Consider the following 24,631-nt stretch of genomic DNA (forward strand, 5'->3'; position numbering starts at 1 on the left):
TGGACCTTTCCATTTTAAAGACCATTCTCTGTGCTCATGAAAAAGGAAGCAAAACAAGAAGTGTTGCTCTAGAGTAGAGTGTAGAAGTCCAGATGTGGACTCTGAAGCCCAAGTGCCTGGATTCTAATCCCAGCTCTATCATTCACTAGCTATGTGACCTGGAACAGGCAATTCAACCTCTCTGTGCCTCAGTCTCATTGATAAATGTGAATAATGACAGTACCTACCTCATAGAGTTATAGGAATTAAATGAGCTAACAAGTGTGAAGGGTTTGTAACAGTGCTTGCCACACAGTAAGCACTAAAGACTTCAGATGTTTGCTATAACTATCATTCCTGATCACCTATTAACATCACCCCTTCTCACGCATCCTTTCCCTGCACTTGCTCTGAAAATAACAATATGGTACAATGGTTAGTGAAGAGCTGGGCTCTGAAGTCAGAAAGACCTGGATTGGAGTTCTGTCCTCACCCTTTATCAGCAATACTACCTTGGGAAGTCACTTAACCTCTCTCAGCCTAAATTTCCTCATCAATAAAATGAGGCTAAAAACAGTATCTACTTCGTGGTGCTGTTGTGAGAATTAAACAAAAATGAGGAGCTTCCGGGAAGATGGCGGAAGAGTAAGATGTGGAGATCACCTTCCTCCCCACAGATACATCAGAAATACATCTACACGTGGAACAACTCCTACAGGACACCCACTGAACGCTCCAGAAGACCTCAGACTGCCCAAAAGGCAAGAACCCCCCCCCCCCCCCCGCCACGTACCTGGGTAGGGCAAAAGAAAAAAGAATAAACAGAGACAAAAGCATAGGGACGGGACTTGCACCAGTGGGTGGGAGCTGTTAAGGATGAAAGGCTTCCACACACTAGGAAGTCCCTTCGCGGGCGGAGACTGCGGGTGGCAGAGGGGGAAAGCTTCGGAGCCGCGGAGGAGAGCACAGTAGCGGGGGTGCGGGGGGCAAAGCGGAGAGATTCCCGCACAGAGGATCGGTGCCGACCGGCACTCACCAGCCTGAGAGGCTTGTCTGCTCCCCCGCTGGGGTGGGCGGGGCTGGGAGCTGAGGCTTGGGCTTCGGTCGGAGCGCAGGGAGAGGACGGGGCTTGGCGGTTGGCGGCGTGAACACAGCCTGAAGGGGGTTAGTGCACCACGGCTGGCCGGGAGGGAGTCAGGGGGAAAGTCTGGACCTGCCGAAGAGGCAAGAGAATTTTTCTTCCCTCTTTGTTTCCCGGTGCGCGAGGAGAGGGGATTAAGAGCGCTGCTTAAAGGAGTTCCAGAGACGGGGCGAGCCGCGGCTAAAAGCGCGGACCCCAGAGACAGGCATGAGAGCTAAGGCTGCTGCTGCTGCCACCAAGAAGCCTGTGTGCGAGCACAGGTCACTAGCCACACCCCCCTTCCGGGGAGCCTGTGCAGCCCGCCACTGCCAGGGTCCCGGGATCCAGGGACAACTTCCCCGGGAGAACGCACGGCGCGCCTCAGGCTGGTGCAAAGTCACACTGGCCTCTGCCGCCACAGGCTCGCCCCGCATTCCGTGCCCCTCCCTCCCCCCGGCGTGAGTGAGCCAGAGCCCCCAAATCAGCGGCTCCTTTAACCCCGTCCTGTCTGAGCGAAGAACAGACGCCCTCAGGCAACCTACACGCAGAGGCGGGTCCAAATCCAAAGCTGAACCTGGGAGCTGTGCGAACAAAGAAGAGAAAGGGAAATCTCTCCCAACAGCTTCAGGAGAAGTGGATTAAATCTCCACAATCAACTTGATGTACCCTGCATCTGCTCCCACCCACTGGTGCAAGTCCCGTCCCTATACCTGAATAGACAACGAATCATCCCAAAGTGAGGAGGTGGACTTTGGGAGCAAGATATATTATTTTTTCCCCTTTTCCTCTTTTTGTGAGTGTGTATGTGTATGCTTCTGTGTGAGATTTTGTCTGTACAGCTTTGCTTTTACCATTTGTCCTAGGGTTCTGTCCTTCCGGGTTTTTGTTTTCCTTTTTAAAATTTTTTTCTTAATAATTGTTCTTTACTTTTTCTTTTAATACCGTTATTTTACTTTACTTTATTTTATTTTATCCCCTTCCTCCCTCCCCCCCCCCCACCCATCTCTATTTCTTTCTTTCTATTTTTTCTCCCTTTTATTCTGAGTCGTGTGGATGAAAGGCTCTTGGCACTCCAGCCAGGCATCATGGCTGTGCCACTGAGGTGGCAGAGCCAAGTTCAGGACACTAGTCCACAAGAGACCTCCCAGCTCCACATAATATCAAACGGCGAAAATCTCCCAGAGATCTCCATCTCAACACCAGCACCCAGCTTCACTCAACGACCAGCAAGCTACAGTGCTGGACACCCTATGCCAAACAACTAGCAAGAGTGGAACACAGCCCCATCCATTACCAGAGAGGCTGCCTAAAATCATAATAAGGCCACAGACACCCCAAAACACACCACCAGATGAGGACCTGCCCACCAGAAAGACAAGATCCAGCCTCATCCACCAGAACACAGGCACTAGTCCCCTCCACCAGGAAGCCTACACAACCCACTGAACCCACCTTAGCCACTGGGGACAGACATCAAAACAAATGAGAACTACAAACCTGCACCCTGCAAAAGGAGACCCCAAACACAGTAAGATAAGCAAAATGAGAAGACAGAAAAGCACACAGCAGATGAAGGAGCAAGATGAAAACCCACCAGACCTAACAAATGAAGAGGGAATAGTCAGTCTACCTGAAAAAGAGTTCAGAATAATGATAGGAAAGATGATCCAAAATCCTGGAAATAGAGAAAATGCAAGAAACAATTAACAAGGACCTAGAAGAACTAAAGAGCAAACAAACAATGATGAACAACACAATAAATGAAATTAAAAATTCTCTAGAAGGGATCAATAGCAGAATAACTGAGGCAGAAGAACGGATAAGTGACCTGGAAGATAAAATAGTGGAAATAACTACTGCAGAGCAGAATAAAGAAAAACGAATGAAAAGAACTGAGGACAGTCTCAGAGACCTCTGGGACAACATTAAATGCACCAACATTCGAATTATAGGGGTCCCAGAAGAAGAAGAGAAAAAGAAAGGCACTGAGAAAATATTTGAAGAGATTATAGTTGAGAACTTCCCTAATATGGGACAGGAAGTAGTTAATCAAGTCCAGGAAGCACAGAGAGTCTCATACAGGATAAATCCAAGGAGAAACACGCCAAGACACATATTAATCCAACTATCAAAAATTAAATACAAAGAAAACATATTAAAAGCAGCAAGGGAAAAACAACAAATAACACACAAGGGAATCCCCATAAGGTTAACAGCTGATCTTTCAGCAGAAACTCTGCATTCAGAAGGGACTGGCAGTACATATTTAAAGTGATGAAAGAGAAAAACCTGCAACCAAGATTACTCTATCCAGCAAGGATCTCATTCAGGTTTGATGGAGAAATTAAAACCTTTACAGACAAGCAAAAGCTGAGAGAGTTCAGCACCACCAAACCAGTTTTACAACAACTGCTAAAGGAATTTCTCTAGGCAAGAAACACAAGAGAAGGAAAAGACCTACAATAACGAACCCAAAACAATTAAGAAAATGGGAATAGGAACATATATATTGATAATTACCTTAAATGTAAATGGATTAAATGCTCCCACCAAAAGACACAGACTGGCTGAATGGATACAAAAGCAAGACCCATATATTTGCTGTCTACAAGAGACCCACTTCAGACCTAGAGACACATACAAACTGAAAGTAAGGGGATGGAAAAAGATATTTCATGCAAATGGAAACCCAAAAAAAGCTGGAGTAGCAATTCTCATATCAGACAAAATAGATGTTAAAATAAAGACTATCAGAAGAGACAAAGAAGGACACTACATAATGAACAAGGGATCAATCCAAGAAGAAGACATAACAATTGTAAATACTTATGCACCCAACATAGGAGCACCTCAATACATAAGGCAAATACTAACAGCCATAAAAGGGGAAATCGACACTAACACATTCATAGTAGGGGACTTTAACATCCCACTTTCACCAATGGACAGATCATCCAAAATGAAAATAAATAAGGAAACACAAGCTTTAAATGATACATTAAACAAGATGGACTTAATTGATATTTATAGGACACTCCATCCAAAAACAACAGAATACACATTTTTCTCAAGTGCTCATGGAACATTCTCCAGGATAGATCTTATCTTGGGTCACAAATCAAGCCTTGGTAAGTTTAAGAAAATCGAAGTTGTATCAAGTAACCTTTCCGACCACAACGCTATGAGACTAGATATCAATTACAGGAAAAGAGCTGTAAAAAATACAAACACATGGAGGCTAAACAATACACTACTTAATAATGAAGGGATCACTGAAGAAATCAAAGAGGAAATAAAAAAATACCTAGAAACAAATGACAATGGAGACACGATGACCCAAAACCTATGGGATGCAGCAAAAGCAGTTCAAAGAGGGAAGTTTATAGCAATACAAGCCTACCTTAAGAAACAGGAAACATCTCGAATAAACAACCTAACCTTGCACCTAAAGCAATTAGAGGAAGAAGAACAAAAAAACCCCAAAGTTAGCAGAAGGAAAGAAATCATAAAAATCAGATCAGAAATAAATGAAAAAGAAACGAACGAAACGATAGCAAAGATCAATAAAACTAAAAGCTGGTTCTTTGAGAAGATAAGCAAAATTGATAAACCATTAGCCAGACTCATCAAGAAAAAAGGGAAAAAGACTCAAATCAATAGAATTAGAAATAAAAAAGGAGAAGTAACAACTGACACTGCAGAAATAAAAAAGATCATGAGAGATTACTACAAGCAACTCTATGCCGATAAAATGGACAACCTGGAAGAAATGGACAAATTCTTAGAAATGCACAACCTGCCAAGACTGAATCAGGAAGAAATAGAAAATATGAACAGACCAATCACAAGCACTGAAATTGAAACTGTAATTAAAAATCTTCCAACAAACAAAAGCCCAGGACCAGATAGCTTCACAGGCGAATTCTATCAAATATTTAGAGAAGAGCTAACACCTATCCTTCTCAAACTCTTCCAAAATATAGCAGAGGGAGAAACACTCCCAAACTCATTCTACAAGGCCTCCATCACCCTGATTCCAAAACCAGACAAGGATGTCACAAAGAAAGAAAACTACAGGCCAATATCACTGATGAACATAGATGCAAAAATCCTCAACAAAATACTAGCAAACAGAATCCAACAGCGTATTAAAAGGATTCCAAAACCAGACAAGGATGTCACAAAGAAAGAAAACTACAGGCCAATATCACTGATAAACATAGATGCAAAAATCCTCAACAAAATACTAGCAAACAGAATCCAACAGCACATTAAAAGGATCATACACCATGATCAAGTGGGGTTTATTCCAGGAGTGCAAGGATTCTTCAATATACGCAAATCAATCAACATGATACACCATATTAACAAACTGAAGGAGAAAAACCAAATGATCATCTCAATAGATGCAGAGAAAGCTTTCGACAAAATTCAATACCATTTATGATAAAAACCCTCCAGAAAGTAGGCACAGAAGGAACTTTCCTCAACACAATAAAGGCCATATATGACAAACCCACAGCCAACATCGTCCTCAATGGTGAAAAACTGAAAGCATTTCCACTAAGATCAGGGACAAGACAAGGTTGCCCACTCTCTCCACTCTTACTCAACACAGTTTTGGAAGTTTTAGCCACAGCAATCAGAGAAGAAAAAAAAATAAAAGGAATCCAAATCGGAAAAGAAGAAGTAAAGCTGTCACTGTTTGCAGATGACATGATACTATACATAGAGAATCCTAACGATGCCAGCAGAAAACTGCTAGAGCTAATCAATGAATTTGGTAAAGTAGCAGGATACAAAATTAATGCACAGAAATCTCTGGCATTCCTATACACTAATGATGAAAAATCTGAAAGTGAAATCAAGAAAACACTCCCATTTACCACTGCAACAAAAAGAATAAAATATCTATGAATAAACCTACCTAAGGAGACAAAAGACCTGTATGCAGAAAGTTATAAGACACTGATGAAAGAAATTAAAGATGATACAAATAGATGGAGAGATATACCATGCTCTTGGATTGGAAGAATCAACATTGTGAAAATGACTCTACTACCCAAAGCAATCTACAGATTCAATGCAATCCCTATCAAACTACCACTGGCATTTTTCACAGAACTAGAACAAAAAATTTCACAATTTGTATGGAAACACAAAAGACCCCGAATAGCCAAAGCAATCTTGAGAACAAAAAACGGAGCTGGAGGAATCAGGCTCCCTGACTTCAGACTATACTACAAAGCTACAGTAATCAAGACAGTATGGTACTGGCACAAAAACAGAAAGATAGATCAATGGAACAGAATAGAAAGCCCAGAGATAAACCCACGCACATATGGTCACCTTAACTTTGATAAAGGAGGCAGGAATGTACAGTGGAGAAAGGACAGCCTCTTCAATAAGTGGTACTGGGAAAACTGGACAGGTACATGTAAAAGTATGAGATTAGATCATTCCCTAACACCGTACACAAAAATAAGCTCAAAATGGATTAAAGATCTAAATGTAAGGCCAGAAACTATCAAACTCTTAGAGGAAAACATAGGCAGGACACTCTATGACATAAATCACAGCAAGATCCTTTTTGACCCACCTCCTAGAGACATGGAAATAAAAACAAAAATAAACAAATGGGACCTAATGAAACTTCAAAGCTTTTGCACAGCAAAGGAAACCATAAACAAGACCAAAAGACAACCCTCAGAATGGGAGAAAATATTTGCAAATGAAGCAACTGACAAAGGATTAATCTCCAAGATTTACAAGCAGCTCATGCAGCTTAATAACAAAAAAAACAAACAACCCAATCCAAAAATGGGCAGAAGACCTAAATAGACATTTCTCCAAAGAAGATATATGGACTGGCAACAAACGCATGAAAGAATGCTCAACATCATTAATCATTATAGAAATGCAAATCAAAACTACAATGAGATATCATCTCACACCAGTCAGAATGGCAGTCATCAAAATATCTAGAAACAATAAATGCTGGAGAGGGTGTGGAGAAAAGGGAACCCTCTTGCACTGTTGGTGGGAATGTAAATTGATACAGCCACTATGGAGAACAGTATGGAGGTTCCTTAAAAAACTACAAATCGAACTACCGTATGACCCAGCAATCCCACTACTGGGCATATACCCTGAGAAAACCATAATTCAAAAAGAGTCATGTACCAAAATGTTCATTGCAGCTCTGTTTGTAATAGCCAGGACATGGAAACAACCTAAGTGTCCATCATCAGATGAATGGATAAAGAAGATGTGGCACATATATACAATGGAATATTACTCAGCCATAAAAAGAAACAAAATTGAACTATTTGTAATGAGGTGGATACACCTAGAGTCCGTCATACAGAGTGAAGTAAGTCAGAAAGAGAGAGACAAATACCGTATGCTAACACATATATATGGAATTTAAGGGAAAAAAATGTCATGAAGAGCCTAGGGCTAAGACAGGAATAAAGACACAGACCTACTAGAGAATGGACTTGAGGATATGGTGAGGGGGAAGGGTAAGCTGTGACAAAGTGAGAGAGAGGCATGGACATATATACACTACCAAACGTAAGGTAGATAGCTAGTGGGAAGCAGCCGCATAGCACAGGGAGATCAGCTCGGTGCTTTGTGATCACCTGGAGGGGTGGGATAGGGAAGGTGGGAGGGAGGGAGACGCAAGAGGGAAGAGATATGGGAACATATATATATATATAAAACTGATTCATTTTGTTGTACAGCAGAAACTAACACACCATTGTAAAGCAATTACACTCCAATAAAGATGTTAAAAAAAAAATGAATGTCACACCCTTCATGTAGCACTTGGCACATAATATACGTATTCAGTGAATCTTTGCCAAAAGCCCTCCTTCGTGCCCCTTAGCATTTTGGTAGGCACAATCTGCACCAGACCAGTCTCTTTTCTGACAGTCGTATAGATTCTTGATGCTTTTGGCAAATATCTATGGTTATCAGCCTCTATCCAACTCTGGTAGCTGTTCTGTGTTTTCTAGACAGATACTTCTCTCAACATTCCTCCCCATTTCCTTTCTCTTTGAATTGTTTGTGGTTATTACATCAGAATTTAAGAATTTCCTGTTCTTTGTGAACCTATTATTATTTTGGAGCCTATAACCATGAGACTGTGCCCATATTTTTTTCCCTAAAATATCTGCTTTCTAAAACACAGGATTCACGAGTGTTATTTTTTCATCATTATTACAAACTTTAAAATAAATGATAATTTTCCTATCAATAATCTATCCCTTCTATTTTCCCAATCACTGGGAAAAAGTAAATTCAGGATAATGGTTCCCACCATCGTTTCCTTTACCACCTATGAGAGTAAATGATTAATAAATTAAAAATGTTATCAGATACTCTTTTTAGCAGAATGAAACTTCTGACAACTATCTAGATGGTTAAAGAACACATTACTACTACAGTTTGTTTCTCAGTAAATTTTACAATCTCATGCTGAGATTCTTTCATATCTCTCCATCAGAATATCACTTTTGTTCCTTTCTTCTTTTATAGCTCTCTACCATATTCTTCCCCAGCAAGGTGGTTTCCATCTTATGTGTACATGCGCACACGCACACACACACACCCCTCATTAGCCCCTCCTAGCATTCCCTATTGGATGTTTCTTTTCAACAAAGTACATCTTCCAACGACCAGAGTTCTTACATGAGTACCATCCTACCACCTATTGGTAACAGATACCTTCTGGTTAAAATACTAAGTTTTCTTTTCTATATATACTGCATTGATATACAAAATCATATATATACAAGGTACTGTTCCCAAACAGTTTTGTCCCCAAATGCCTTCTTTCTGCCATATGTTTTCCTCTCCTAAGTTATCTACTTTCATAATCTTATATAGGCTTCTTTCTCTTCTTTACTGACAAATGTAATAAGCCTCTAGCCAAAAGACAGTACAAGTTACTTTGCCAGAAGCCCACTACTGCAGCATTAAAGAGTACAGTTCAGGAAACCAAATCCTGTTTTGATACCCTCCAACTGTTCATTGCCACATCTATCCTTGTCTTCCAAAGTTAAGAGCAGCAAATGGAGATATAAAAAAGATATGAGCTGTGTCTGCTCCTCAGAACTCCAAAACCCTAGATTTCTTTTAAACATTTCCATTAATGTACACAAGAAAAGTTATTTTGACTAGATTGTCAACTTTAAGATAGCAAGGACTACTTACCTTTTACACACTACCGCCCAGTGCCTAGTACATGTTAGACCAGAGGCTGCATCCTTTGACCCATGGGCCAAGTCCTCCCACAGCCTGTTTCTGAATGGCTCACAGCTAAGAATGGTTTTTACATTTTTAAAGGGTTGTTTAAAAACAAACAAATAAAAAATCACTCAGAGGAATATGTGACAGAGACCATATATACGCCACAAAGCCTAAATTTTCCATCTAGCCCTTCTCAGAAAATGTTTGCTGACCCCCGTATCAGACCCTCAAATGTTTGTTAAAAGAGGAGGCAGGGGGAGGGGAGGGAGCCCTCAGAATGGGAAAGAAGACACAGATTTGCAACAAATATATTTTGAGATCACTGCAAATGGTGAAACTCTCATAATAAGCACTGTGCAGGTCTTTAAGTCATTCCTTGACTTCCATTTTCACTGAGTTTCAAGAGAAACTAAAGGTCGTTCATCAGTATATTTAAGAGATCATAATTTTTTTTTGGCAACGTAGCTAATCTTAAATCACAGGTGCTCCTAGGAGAACTAAATTTAAACCTTGGTAGTACACTTCTTCTCCAACTAGCCTAGTTAACGTAAGTGTTAGGCATCATCAAGGTGTAAGGTGTCAATTCTCAGGTATGTACCCTCATACGTACATTCTTTCCTTCCATGCAGCACCAAGTGCCTAAGCACTAACAACACACAACATTTTACTCATCTGTTCCCGTGTGTCTGTACACCTGTTACCTCAAAATTCAATCACTGAGAATGCTCCACAAACCCTGTAATAAAGCTCTGAACACTGAAAAATGTTTAACCAAAACATGAAAGTCCCATTCTCATATAATATCAGAGCAGTAGTACTAGACCTATTCATAGCAATGTCTATTAGAAGCACTTGCAAAGGTGTACCTGAAAATGCTGCTCCATCACTTGGATTTTTCCCTGGTCTGGGCACTTTTTTAGAGCTCGATCTGCATAATGGAACAGGATTTCCACCATCTGTAAGGAAAACAGCTTAGTATATAAAGTATGTCTCTAAAGTTTTTCAATACTTAATATATGTGATCTTCTTAAATAATATAGAATCAGGCTTTGCTATTATATTAAAAATATAATTTAAAATTTTAGTGACTTTATTTCTCAGGTGTTTTTTAACCCCAGCCTAATTTCTTTCAGCCTCAGGGTTAGTACCAATTTGCTAATCTTTCCTAATAAATACCTCCAGGTTCCAGACCTCATTAGTATATATATTGCTCAGGAAATAAAAAGTTGAAGTTTAGCTCTTCAGTTATCCTCTGCATATGTCTTTCCCTAAAGAACACAGATAGCCAATACTTTTTTACCAGATACTGAGAAAATCACTTATAAGTCTCAGGATTGACCAACTTCTGTATATGTTTTCTAAATGTTTATACTAATTTGGAATCTAATTTTTACCAATGCATTTGCACAATAAAAAGGAGGAGGAATGACTATAGTAAATGAATTCAAGCAAGTCTAGACTAGGAAAACAAAGCTAGTGTTAAATATTAACATTAACCATATTAATACTAATTAATAATAAACATCAGGCCTCTCTGCTCCCTCAGGCAACACAAACACTTGCACATATAGTATTTCTCATTATTACTAATCAGTTTATAAAGACCAACAAATGTCAACTTACTATGGACTATTATTAGGTTCAAAGATAACCCAGATCCCTGGGTTTTTTACTCCTCCTACTGTCTGCTATCTTTTGGCTATTTTACTATCTATAATTTTCATGAGAGTGAGCAAGGGAAAAAAGAAAGGGTGATAAGAAGGAGTTTAAAAAGCACTCAAGATAACACCAAGGAATTACAATCTGACTTGTTTTCTTAATACACTCTCTTCTTAACTGTAGTCATTTACCTAATCACACCCAAGATTATTAGCAAATACCAAAGGCAATCTGCACTGTACCCCAGTAAAGACCCTATTAAAATACTCACCCGATCTGTAACAACAGCCTTTCTCTTACTGGCATCCCCTGATAATCCTGCAGAGAAGCAAAATCCAGCGTAAATACAAAGTTAATCCGTATCTTCAGGAGTGAAACTGCCCTGGTCTTCTACTGATAACCTATGCTAACAGCAGATATAACAATCCTTAGGTATCAAAATGTTGGATAATATGCCATAACAGGAACACCTCCCATCTATTGGACCAGATAGCTTATCAATGTACTTCCCTTTTGTTCTAATAATAAATTTTCCTTATGAATTTTAAAAGTGACATTTAAAATTCTATATCCTGTATTCGTCATTAACCTTTTTCACTGAAAGTCTGTAAGGTTTGATAACATCTTGCTTATAAAATACTTGAACACTAAGTCAAAAGTGTTCTGTAAGTGATTAGTATTATTCATTTTCTCTGCTCCAGAAAAACAACACCTACTACACCGGTGTTCTGTTAACTTACCCACTACTGCTTTTGCTTTTCCTTCATGGAAAGACCATGCAAGAGCCAAGGCTTCTGTAAGACAGTCTTGTTTCAGGAGGTGGTCCACTCTCTAAAATGAATAAATGAGAGAAGACAGACCCCTTTGTCTGACCAATCACCAGTCAAAATTCCTATTCTACCTAATATCTTTCCAGAAGTTGCTGCTTAGTAGCTAAAATTATTCCAATAACCATGTGAATATCTAATTTCCAAGAAAAACAATTTCTTAAAGCACTGGACAGTACAGTGACTGTATAGGCTAGTATAAGCTGCCACAAGGCCTAAATATGAAAAGAGGAAACAGCTAGAATGTCACTGTAGCAGAAAAAGCTAGTTATCACAACATCCATTCAATCCCTCCTCTTTCGTAACAAATCCCAAGTTTATTTGAGACAGCAATAAACCAGCTAAAGGACATTTCTAAGACTCCCTTGTAGCCACTTGGGGCCATGTGACTAAGTTCTGGCCAATGATAAGTGGAAGTGCTATCTGGACCTTTCTGGGATGTCACCTTAAAAGGCCAGGGCCAGCCTTCTCTTCTCTCTCCTCCTTCCTGGAATGTGGATTTAAAAGCTGGAACTCCAGCAATCATATTGGAACATGAAATGACCTTGAGACTAGAATCCACACACAAGGGTGGCACAACAGGGTAGTATGCCAAAGACCACGGAGTTGCCACACTAGCCACAGACTGCCTACCTCCAGATTGCTTTTACATGAGAGAGAGTTCTTTCACACCACTGGTATTTTGAATTTTCTGATATATGCAGCCAAACCTTATCATTAGTTATAGTCAGTTTTATCAAATCAAGTAGATAGTTACAATGGTTTTGATGTACACTTCTGAAATTAAAAAGCACAAATCCAAATACTCTTTTTCTGCAAAGTCAGAACAAAAAACGTTAAGATGCTCTCAATTCAATAGTGCTACCATATAAAATTACTTTGAACTCACCTCTCTCCAGCTCCTCAGCATCATCACATAAACAGACTGGAAAACAAAGAGATGGAAATTAAAATTATCATCTTTAACAGACTTGTTTGAGAGACACATTTGTCTCAGTCCTACATCTCATTCTACATCTCTTTAAGTAAAAACATTTCATACTACAGTTAAAAGTATTTACTAAAGGGTCTTCAAGGGCCCACGTTAAAGAGTAAATCAAACATTTAAAGGTCAGTAAGTCTACAGTCCAAGAAGGGGAGTTAATTCCACCGACAAGGAAGAAGGAAAGTCCAATCTCCCAACATGTTTCTCCGTGCTAAGTTTTTTTTTTTAATTTATTTATTTATTTTTGGCTGCATTGGGTCTTCGTTGCTGTGCACGGGCTTTCTCTAGTCATGGAGAGCAGGGGATACTCTTCGTTGCGGTGTGTGGGCTTCTCATTGTGGTGGCTTCTCTTGTTGCGGAGCACAGGCTCTAGAACACAGGCTCAGTAGCTGTGGCTCACGGGCTCTAGAGCGCAGGCTCAGTAGTTGTGGCGCATGGGCTTAGTTGCTCTGCGGCATGTGGGATCTTCCTGCACCAGGGCTCAAACCTGTGTCCCCTGCATCGGCAGGCGGATTCTTAACCACTGTGCCACCAGGGAAGCCCTCCATGTTAAGTTTAAAAAAAAAAACCCACAGGAACAAATTGACATACAAAAAGTTCCTATTCTAAGTCAAATGTCTCAATGTGTTTTAATATACCCTAAGATGATCTAAGCTAAAGGACATCTTAATTACATGTCAAATATTAATGATAAGGTATCTTCCTGGTCATGAAAACATAAATGTGAAGGAACATTATGAAAGTATCCCTCTGAACAAAGAAAACCAGAACCTAAACAAAAGTAAAAATACAGTATGTCTAAAAGTAGAGGAAATAAATTAATTAGTTGTAAAGCACAGAGTACTATATTCAACATCTTATAATAACCTATAATGAAATAAAGGGGCAATCTTAAAAATTAATTAAAAATCACCTAACCTCTAAAAGTTTTCGATTACTGCTAATCAGTATTCATTCTGTAATGCACTGCCCTCTTTACCAGCAACCTCCTTCAGCCCCTACTAACCTGACACAAATGCACACCAAGTCACAGAGTGGAAGTACTTACTTTTGTCCCCAAATAAAAGATCTGACCACCATAGCTACTGATGGATTGATAACAAGCCTTCTCTCCAACCAAAGCCTAAAAAAAAAAAATTTTAAGGTAAAAATTACATGCATTAGGAGTCTCAAGTTTTAAAGAATGTGGATTACAGAGACAACATGGTTTCATCCCATAAGTGAGTGGGGGGAAAAAAATGTCAGTCAAGTGCCAGTCTGTCAGTGGAAGTGGCATGAAGGACAAAGTGCAAAAAGTAATTCTCTGCTTATATACGGTCTCTTTATTTTTCAGAGTAATGCGTAAAGGGAAGAACATGCCAACTTCTAAATTTGAAGCAAAATTGTTGCAACCTGCCCACTACTGGATGACAGGTAGTCACTGCTTCTGGCAAAGAATATGGCTAATTGAAATGGTACCTCCAAGTTCTTTGAAATAAATATCAACAAAAAACACAAGAGGAAACAGGAAGATAAAGCAGCATAGTATATGAAAGTCAGCACAGCCCAGCAAAATAGAAACGAAACCTCCTGTCTGATAAATCTGGTTGCAAATTCTGGCTCTGTCACCCAATAGGTGACAGAGTTTAAACAAGTTTCAAACTTCTGACAATTACATTTTTCCATCTTTGAAAACCATGCAGTTTCTGGGAGGCTTAAATACATTAATATTTATAAATCTCCTAAAATATGTAAGTGGTCAATACTGATAACTAGTAATTTTTCTTAACTTTTTATCATGAAAATTTAAAAATATATACAAAGGTAGAGAGAATAAAATAATGAACCCAATGTAGCCAGTAACCAGCTTCATTAATTATCACTTCATCACCAATCTTGTTTCATCTATATTCCCACTGACTCCCCTATAACACAGTAAAAATTCTGAAGTAAATCTCAGATCTTGAACATCTCATTTACAAAAATTCAGTAATATGCACAATAAATAAATCCTTTCTAACGTAACCACACAATTTCATTGACAGGCTTTCAAAAATTAACAATCATTCCTCCATGTCAAATATCTGATCAGTGTTTGGATTTCAAATTGTCTCATAAATGTCAAATGTTATTGAGGTTTCTGTTCTTTGTTTCTACATTTCATTTGTTTAAATCAAGACCCAAATAAGGGCCACACACTGAAGCTGGCTGATGCATCTCTTAAGTCTCTTAATATACAGAGTTTGCCTCTATCTCTCACGGTCCTTTATTTTCCTTGAGGTTTATTTGTTGAAGACGCTGGCACACTTATTCCATAGTTTCCTACTATCTGGATTTTGCTAATGGCATCCCCATGGAATCTTTTAACATGTTCCTCTGCTTCTGTATTTCCTCTAGAAGATCAGAATCAGGGTTTTTTTGGTTGTTGTTTGGTTTGGTTTTCTGGTGGTACCACTTTAAGTATGACGTTAGCGGTAGGATTTTTGTAGATGCTCTTTATTATCAGGCTGAAGAAGTTCCCTTCTATTCCTAGTTTGCTAAGAATTTTATCAGGGATACAGAATTTTGTGAAATGCTTTTCTACATCTTTTGAGATGGTATTATGACCTTTCTTTTACAATAAACTAAATCAGTGAATTACACTTTAAAAATAAATTATTTATTTTTGGCTGCATTGGATCTCCGTTGCTGTGCGCGGGCTTTCTCTAGTTGTGGTGAATGGGGCTACTCTTCATTGCAGTGTGCGGGCTTCTCATTGCAGTGGCTTCTCTCATTCTGCAGCACTGGCTCTAGGCGCACAGGCTTCAGTAGTTGTGGCACGTGGGCTCAGTAGTTGTGGCTTGCGAGCTCTAGAGCACAGGCTCAGTAGTTGTGGTACATGGGCTTAGTTGCTCTGTGGCACGTGAGATCTTCCCGGACCAGGGCTCAAACCCGTGTCCCCTGCATTGGCAGGCAGATTCTTAACCACTGCGCCACCAGGGAAGTCCCTACATTGACTTTTAAATGTTAAACCAGCCTGGCATGACTTGGATAAACACCATTTGACCATAATTACTCTTTTTATACATTGCTGGTTTCTATCTGCTACTATTTTAAGGATTTTTGCTTCTCTGCTCATGAGGTCATTGGTCTATAGCATTCTTTATTGTAATGTCGTTGGTTTTATTATCAGAGGTAAGCTGGTGTCATAAAAAGAATTATGTGCTCTCTTTTTCTCGATTTTTAAAAAGATTTTTGTGTAAAATTGATATTTTTTTTCCTTGAATATAATAGACTTCACTAGTGAAGCTATCTGAGCCTGGACTTCCTTTTAGGAAATCAAGTTAATGTACAGCCACATAAGTACAACCACTTAGATTTTCACTTCTTGAGTCAGCTTTGGTAATTTGTGCCTTCCAAAGAATTTTTCCATTTCATCCAAAATTGTTTAATTTATTGGCATAAAGTTATTCATATTATCTTTTTAATATCTTTAGACTCCATAGCAACCGCACCTCTCTCATTCCCGATATCAGTAATTGTGTCTTCTCTTTCTCTGGATTAGTCTCACTGGAGGTTGATCAATTTTATTTATCTTTTAAAGAACAAAATGTATTTTCTTTGATTTTCTCTATTGTTTGTCCATTTCCTACTTAACTGATATATGTTCATCTTTATTATTTCTTCCTTTTATCTACTTCAAGTTTATTTGCTCTTCTCTATTTCCTTAGATAGAATCCTAGATAATTGATTTGAGATCTTTTTTTCTAATGTATTTAACATTATAAATTACCCTCAAATTTTTTTTTAATTTATTTTATTTTTGGCTGTGTTGAGTCTTCGTTGATGCGCGTGGGCTTTCTCTACTTGCGGCGAACAGGGTCTACACTTCGTTGCGGCGCACGGGCTTCTCACTGCAGTGGCTTCTCTTGTTGTGGAGTATAGGCTCTAGACGCACGGGCTTCACTGGTTGCAGCACACGGGCTCTAGGGCACACAGGCTTAGTTGCTCCATGGCATGTGGGATTTTCCCTGACCAGGGATGGAACCCGTGTCCCCTGCATTGGCAGGAGGATTCTTAACCACTGCGCCACCAGGGAAGTTCCACACCCTCAAAATTAATTTAATTATAGACCACAATTTTTTTCTGAAATACAGCTGATTTACAATGTTGCGTTAGTTTCAAGTCTACAGCAAAGTGATTCAGTTATACATATATATATATATATATATATATATATTCTTTTTCAGATTCCTTTCCCTTGTAGATTATTAAAAGATATTGAGTATAGTTCCTTGTGCTATACAGTAGGTCCTTGTTGGTTATCTATTTTACATATGGTACTGTTTATATGTTAATGCCAAACTCCTAATTATCTGTCCCCCTCTTTCCCCTTTGGTAACCATAAGTTTGTTTTGTATGTCTATGAGTCTGTCTCATAAATAAGTTCATTTGTATCATTTGTTTAGATTCCACATACAAGTGATATCATGATATCTGCCTTTCTCTGGTTTACTTCAGTCAGTATGATAATCTCTAGGTCCATCCATGTTGCTGCAGTATTTCATTCTTTTTATGGCTGGGTAATATTCCATGTATATACCACATCTTCCTTATCCATTCATCTGTCGATGGACATTTAGGTTGCTTCCATGTCTTGGATATTATAAATAGTGCTTCTATGAACATTAGTGTGCATGCATCTTTTTGAATTATAGTTTTGTCCAGATATATGCCCAGGAGTGGGATCATTGGATCATATGGTAATTCTATTTTTAGTTTTTTAAGGAACCTCCATCCTGTAGCTGTGCCAATTTACATTCCCACAAACAGCGCAGGAAGGTTCCTTTTTCTTCACACCCTCTCCAGCATTTATTATTTGTAGAGGTTTTGACGATGGCCATTCTGACTGGTGTGAGGTGATACCTCATTGTAGTTTTGATTTGCATTTCTCTAATAATTAGCAATGTTGAGCATCTTTTCATGTGCCTATTGCCCATATGTATGTCTTCTTTGGAAAAATGCCTTTTTAGATCTTCTGCCCATTTTTTGATTGGGTTGTTCGTTTTTTTGATATTGAGCGGTATGAGCTGTTTGAGACCATAGCTGTTTGATATGCTGTATTTTCACTTTCGTTTAGTTCAAAATATATTCTAATTTCCTTTGAGATTTCTTCTTTGACTCATAGGTTATTTATAAAAGTGTTACTTAATTTCCAAATATTTGGGTTTTCTCCAGATTTACCCTGATGATTCCTTCAACAATTTGCTGTAGTTTGTTTTATGGCCTAGCATACAATCTATTGGATGCTCCATGTGCACTTGAAAAAGTTTGTAATTTGCTTTTGTTGGGTGGAATATTCTATAAATGTCAGTTAAGTCAAGTTGGTCAATGATTTTTTTGCCTTCTATACCCTTGATGGTTTTGTCTACTAATTCTATTACTTACTGATAAAGGAGTTTTGAAATTTCCAAACTCTAATTGTGGACTTGTCTGTTTCTCCTTTTAGATCTGTTAGTTTTAGTTTCATATATTTTGAAGGTCTGTTACTGGGTACTTAAACCTTTAAGATTGTTATGCCTTCTTGACAAATTAACACTTTTTATCAATTTGAAATTTCTCTTTATCTCTGACAATATTCTCTACTCTGAAATCTACTTAATCTGATATTAAAATAGCCATTCTAATGATTAGTGTTTGCATGATATGTCTTTTTCCTTCCCCTTACTTTTAACTTGTCTGTGTCTTTGTATTTAATATGAACTTTTTGTAGACAGCATATAGTTGGTTCTTGCTTTTTTTATCCAGTCTGACAATCCTTGCCTTTTAACTGAAATGTTTAGACTACTTCCATTTCCTATGATTATTGATATAGTTGGGTTTCGATTATCTTACTGTTTTCTACTTGTATTACCTGTTCTTTTTTTATGCTTTGTTGAATTTAATATTTTTTAACATTCCATTTTGTTGCTACCAGTGACTTATAAAGGTATACTTCTTTTTCTGCTCTAGTGGTTACAATATGCAGCTTTAACTAATGTCAGTCTACATTTACATAATATTGTACTATTTGATGTATAATGTTAACAACCTTACAATAATATACTTCCTTCCCCCCACTCCCTGCTGTTATGTACTATTTTCGTCACACTATTACTTCTACATATCATAAACATTCCTTTTGTTTTAAACAGTCAACTGCTTTCGTTAAATGACAATATTAAAGTATAATTTACATACCATAAAATTCACTCATTAAGTATACAATAATTTTTAGTAAATTTACAGTTGTTCGAGCATCACCAAAATCCAGTTTTAGAACATTTCCATCACTCCACAGAGATACCTTTTACCTATTTTCAGTCAACCCTCATTCCTACTCCTGGTCCCAGTCCCACTAATCCACATCTGGCTCTCTAAACCTGCCTTTTCTGGACATTTCATATAAATATAATCAAAGAGTATATGGTCTTTCCATATGGCTTCTTTCACTTAACACAGTATTTTTGAGGTTCATCCATGTTGTAGCATGTGTCAACAGTTCACCTTTTTTATTGAGGAATAGCATTCTATTACGCAGATATGCCACATTTTGTTTATCTATCAGCTAGTGGACATTTTGACTGTTTTGACTTTTTAGCTATTAAGAATAACGTTGCTATGAACATTTGTGTACAAGTGTTTATGCAGAGATATGTTTTCCTTTCACTTGAGTAGCTACCTAGGAGTAGAATCGCTCAGTCATATGGAATCTTTATATTTAATATTTTGAGGAACTGCCAAAATGTTTTCCACAGTGGCTGCACCATAACCCACAAGCAAAGTACGAGAGTTCCGATATTTCTGCATCCTAATCAACATTTGTTATTGTCTGTCTTTTTGATTATAGCCATCCTAGTGGGCATGAAATGATATCTCACTGTGATTTTGACTTGCGTTTCCCTAATGATTAATGATGTTGAGCACCTTGTCATCTGCTTATTGGCCATTTGTATATCTTCTTTGGAGATTGCTGCAGTTTGTTTCTGATGAGAAATCTGCTCTCACACTTTTTGTTGCTCCTCTGCATTTAATGTGTCTTTTTACTCTGCCTGCTTTAATATTTTCCTCTTTCCAATTCATTTGGATCAATCTATGTTTATTTCACTTGTGCTTGGGTTCACTGAGCTTCTTGCAATTCTGTGTTTATAGCTTAGGAAAGTTTTTGACCATTATTTCTTTAAATTTTTTTCCCTCCTCCCCTTCAGAGATTTCAACTACACATTTATTAGGCTAAGTGGTGCTGTCTCACTGCAGTCACTAACACTAGAGTTTTTTAAATTTTTTCTCTCTACTTCATTTTGGATAGATTCTATTGCTCTATCTTCAAGTTCACTAATATCTTGAAAACTATTGTTTTTTGTTTTTGGGGTTTTTTCCTGATTTTTTTCCAGACAGGAGAGTAAATCCAGTCCCCATTATTCCATCTTGGCCGAAAGTGCAAGTTCAAAGTCTATCAGTATTTTTAATAACCACTCAAACAAAAGAAAATATCTAAGTGTGGGACAATAATTACTCTTACTTTAGTGAATTCTATTGCATTACCATTTCTTCTCCTGGATTTTCCTGGTTTCTAAATTCTGAAAATATATATGGAAGACCCTTTCACAAATATTTATGCTCTAATATCTCAGGGAGATTTGAGCAATGGCTAGATATTATACTGCAGACACTCATTATATATGACCTTCATTACTACTTTTTTCAAGAAATTATCCAGAGAAGACTCAAAAAGTCTAAATTTCCTGCTTAAAGATTATTGGCTTAGGAAACATGAGATCACAATTCAAAGTAATTTAACTGTAAACTACCTGTGTAAACTGCTAAAGGCCATTATTGTCATTGCTTAAAATATAGTAAAATTAATACTAAGATCATAACTTTTGTGTCTTCCTTCTCTGCAGGCTCCTACATTTCATCTATTTCCTATTCCTCCAGAACCATCTTTCTTTCTCTCGAAGCAACCTTTGCCTTTTAATGGCTACAGCCTCCATACCTGTTCCAGCCTTTACTAATCACCCAAATATTTCCAAAGCCTTATAGGCTACCTGTCTCTCTAGTCATTTATTCCTTAAATCAATCAGGCTTGTTCTCAACATAATAAACTTTCTAAAATACCTTGCTTTTACAATTTCTTTCTCATGAACTTTCAATTTCATTTCATTATTTCAGTATGAAAGTTAAAATTCTTTGGTATTAAATTAGTCACATTTCCAAGTAGAAGACAACAGGAATTATTGTTCTAGTTCACATTCCTGAATACTTACAAACACACTCACATCCACTTCAACCTAGTTAGTGGCTTTTAAAAAAAAAAAATCTCAAGACTTAAAGATAACTCCTCAGAATCCCTATTTCTAAAACAAAACAACAACAAAATACCAAGTTTATCAAAGCAATACTAAGATAATGGATTACCCTTACCAGTGCCTGGCTCACGTTTCCTCCAGTGGCTAGAGATTTGAAATGGCTGCTATTATAGACCAACTGAACTTCTGAGATCTCCACCATTTCCAATTCCTCTTGAGTCTGCCGATCAATCACATGCAACTTCTCTACACTGTCCAAGAGCACAATCGTGCGTGAGTTTATCCACTGTAATTCAAGCACACAACAACACAAAAGTGAGGCCCATCCCACACCATCACCCAGGGCAAAAAAGCTTGGCAACTCACTTAAATGACACTGACGACCTTATCCATTTAATTAATAACTTGATGACACCACAATCACAGCAAGAACTACTCGGTGACAACCCAGAGAACGACAGGTGCACAGCGTAGTATTGAGTTTTGATGGTGTTAAAATGACTCATAGTGTAAAAGGAGGCTAATTAAGAGCTCTAATAGACATTATGGGATATACTGTTTTTTATCAATGTTTTTGAAAGGTACATCGGCACAATGACTTAAGCAAAGTGACCAACTTTGCATTTCTAGTGGTTTTGACATTAATCAAACAAAAGGGCAAATGAAACCTCATAAACCTATCTGGTCAAAGAATGATTGTTACCATTTAAGTAATTCATATTTAAAAATACAAGCTATTTAAAATATATATTTCCTTCAAAACATACCTACAAATTATGGCAGAGTTCTTTGCTCTTTCTATTTCTCTATATATTCTGAATATTCTTTAATTAGTACTATTATAATATTAAAAGTAATAACAATAATAATGTTAAAATCTTCTGAAGGATACCATTTTGATAAATTTATTGGGTTATATATAAGATTTCTTATTTTCAAAATTTTTTTTTTTTTTTTTTGCTGTACGCGGGCCTCTCACTGTTGCGGCCTCTCCCGTTGCGGAGCACAGGCTCCGAACGCGCAGGCTCAGAGGCCTTGGCTCACGGGCCCAGCCGCTCCGCGGCACGTGGGATCTTTCCGGACCAGGGCACGAACCCGTGTCCCCTACATCGACAGGCGGACTCTCAACCACTGCGCCACGAGGGAAGCCCCAAAATACTTTTTTGAAAAATCTCAATCCCTTCCCAAGAAATAAATGAAGTCTTAAAATCTGCTCAATTAGAATTCTAAATTAACCAGAACAAAGTACTTCCCCTGTACTTTCTCTCTCTGGTATTCATTTTGGTTTATTTATATGAACTCTTCCCATGTTATCAGAAATTATTTGCATAATATCATATCAAAAACAATCAAGTTGAAAATGGATCAATTTTCTTTTAACTATGTTGAATATATACTTTAACACTGTGTTACACAGGAAGGGTTTGGTTTTCCAAAAATAAACTGTCCCTCAGGAAACAGAGTTTGACACTCAAATCATTTACAAAGAGCTTTTGTAAGGTGCTCTCTTGATTACTTTACTTTGAGAAACAAAGTATCATTTAGGAAAGACACATTATTCAGCCCTGTATAAACTTAGTGCTAGTTTTTAGATGTTTTCAAAGGTCACCTGGTTAAAAGAGAAAGAATGACAAAAAATGTTAGCAGGATTAGTAATTATTCTTGGGATTAGATCCTCACAATTTTAAGTGTTGACACACTGTAAACAAGCCTTTTAAAGGTAATTTACAAAGCAATGCAGTTAGGGGTCACATCATGAATAAGCCACAGGACAAATGAAAAACACCAACTGTCCTACTATTAGGAGAATGGCTACCTGTGGTTGGGAAAATTTTTTCCAGGGACAGAATCATATGCAGCTTTTTAAAGTGCTGTATCTCAAACATCTTAAATGGAAGCAATGATGATGAATTCTGGAAAACTGTGTTAGATGATTTTCAACAAGGGGTTCTGGTGATGACAAAAACACTCACGTCTTATACGCGTGAGAAGAGGTTGAACAAAATTATTTCATGAAATGTGTATGAAGAAAAGTATTATTGCTAAATCAAGTCTCTACATGAGATTGAAAGGCAATGTGCAAATAAATTAATAAATCACCTATTATAAAAATTGATGCAAAAAGAAATAATCTCTTTTTTTTAAACCAAAAGTTGCTCAGAACTGAGATGCACAGTAGAGAGAGAACTCTGAAAAGTTTTTAGCCACAGATAAAGAATAGCTCCTGAACTCCTGAACCAATTAGGACATACTCAGAAGTACAAAACTGTGTTAACAAAGAAAGCCCGGCAATGATCCTGAAGAAATGATTCTGATCTCCCCTTTGAGCTAATCAGGACATAAGGCTAAAAGGCAATAAAAATAATGTGGCATCACACCAGCCTCAGACTTTATTCAGTACAAGCAGGATTTAACTTTTTTAAAAAATTTATTTATTTTTGGCTGCGTTGGGTCTTCGTTGCTGCACGCGGGCTTTCTCTAGTTGCAGCGAGTGGGGGCTACTCTTTATTGCGGTGCACGGGCTTCTCACTGCGGTGGCTTCTCTTGTTGCGGAGCACAGACTCAGTAGTTGTGGCGCAGGGGCTTAGTCACTCCGCGGCATGTGGGATCTTCCTGGACCAGAGCTCAAACCCATGTACCCTGCATTGGCAGGCGGATTCTCAACCACTGCGCCACAGGGAAGCTCAGGACTTCACTTGTGTCCACATTTTATATAATCCTAAAGGTCATGATTTATGACAGAAATCCTGGTAGCCTTAATACGACATGGACTCAAAACAATTACATAAAATGAACGGGGATATTTCATTTCAATAATACTCACAGTAAAGTTGATGAGGTCATAGTATAGGTGAAGATGCTTTTGCTTAGTAACATGTATTGCTCCAGATTCGTCTCTCTTAACCTGATGATGAAATAAAAACAACCTAAATATCAGCTATTGTTTGAGAGACGTTTTAAAGTCTCACCTAGTCAATCCACCAAGAAAATGATTTCCATCCAGAATATGCATAAAACAAAAATATTGATAATTAAAGAAACTATACAAATGAAAAAAATTATTCACATCATGATTTGTACCAAAATCCATAGTACACCTGGTCAGTGGTCTAGTTGTCAGTTTAGGCATACCTTGTTTTATTGCACTTCACTTTATTGTGCTTCCAGATATTGTGTGTTTTACAAACTGAAGGTTTGTGGCAACTCTGTGTCAATCAATCTATCAGCACCATTTTTCCAACAACATTTGCTCACTTCATGTCTCTGTGCCACATTTTGGTAATTCTTGCAATACTTCAAACTTTTTCATTATTATTGTATTGTTATAGTAATCTGTGATCAGTGATCTTTGATGTTAATATTGTAACTGTTTTGGCATTTTTTAGCAATGAAGTATTTTTAAATTAAGGTATGTACATTGATTTTTTTTAGCGATAATGCTATTGCACACTTAAAAGATTACAGTATAGTGTAAACATAAGTTTTATATGCACTT

General features: G+C 37.9%; 1 protein-coding gene across 4 annotated transcripts in view; it reads right to left on the reverse strand.

The window, feature by feature from the left end:
* VPS8 (VPS8 subunit of CORVET complex) overlaps window positions 1–24,631 on the reverse strand; it is a 300,312-nt gene that overhangs the window by 225,109 nt on the left and 50,572 nt on the right. For all 4 annotated transcript variants that reach the window (XM_060011002.1, XM_060011000.1, XM_060011001.1 and 1 more), the window contains 7 exons: window positions 23,960–24,040; window positions 21,251–21,421; window positions 13,878–13,952; window positions 12,734–12,769; window positions 11,758–11,848; window positions 11,289–11,335; window positions 10,225–10,314 (listed from right to left, as the gene is read on the reverse strand). In XM_060011002.1, coding sequence (XP_059866985.1) covers window positions 10,225–10,314; window positions 11,289–11,335; window positions 11,758–11,848; window positions 12,734–12,769; window positions 13,878–13,952; window positions 21,251–21,421; window positions 23,960–24,040 — 591 coding nt within the window. The remainder of the gene's footprint in view (window positions 1–10,224; window positions 10,315–11,288; window positions 11,336–11,757; window positions 11,849–12,733; window positions 12,770–13,877; window positions 13,953–21,250; window positions 21,422–23,959; window positions 24,041–24,631) is intronic.

This window comes from Delphinus delphis, chromosome 4 (genome assembly GCF_949987515.2).
Source record: "Delphinus delphis chromosome 4, mDelDel1.2, whole genome shotgun sequence".
Classification (NCBI taxonomy): domain Eukaryota; kingdom Metazoa; phylum Chordata; class Mammalia; order Artiodactyla; family Delphinidae; genus Delphinus; species Delphinus delphis.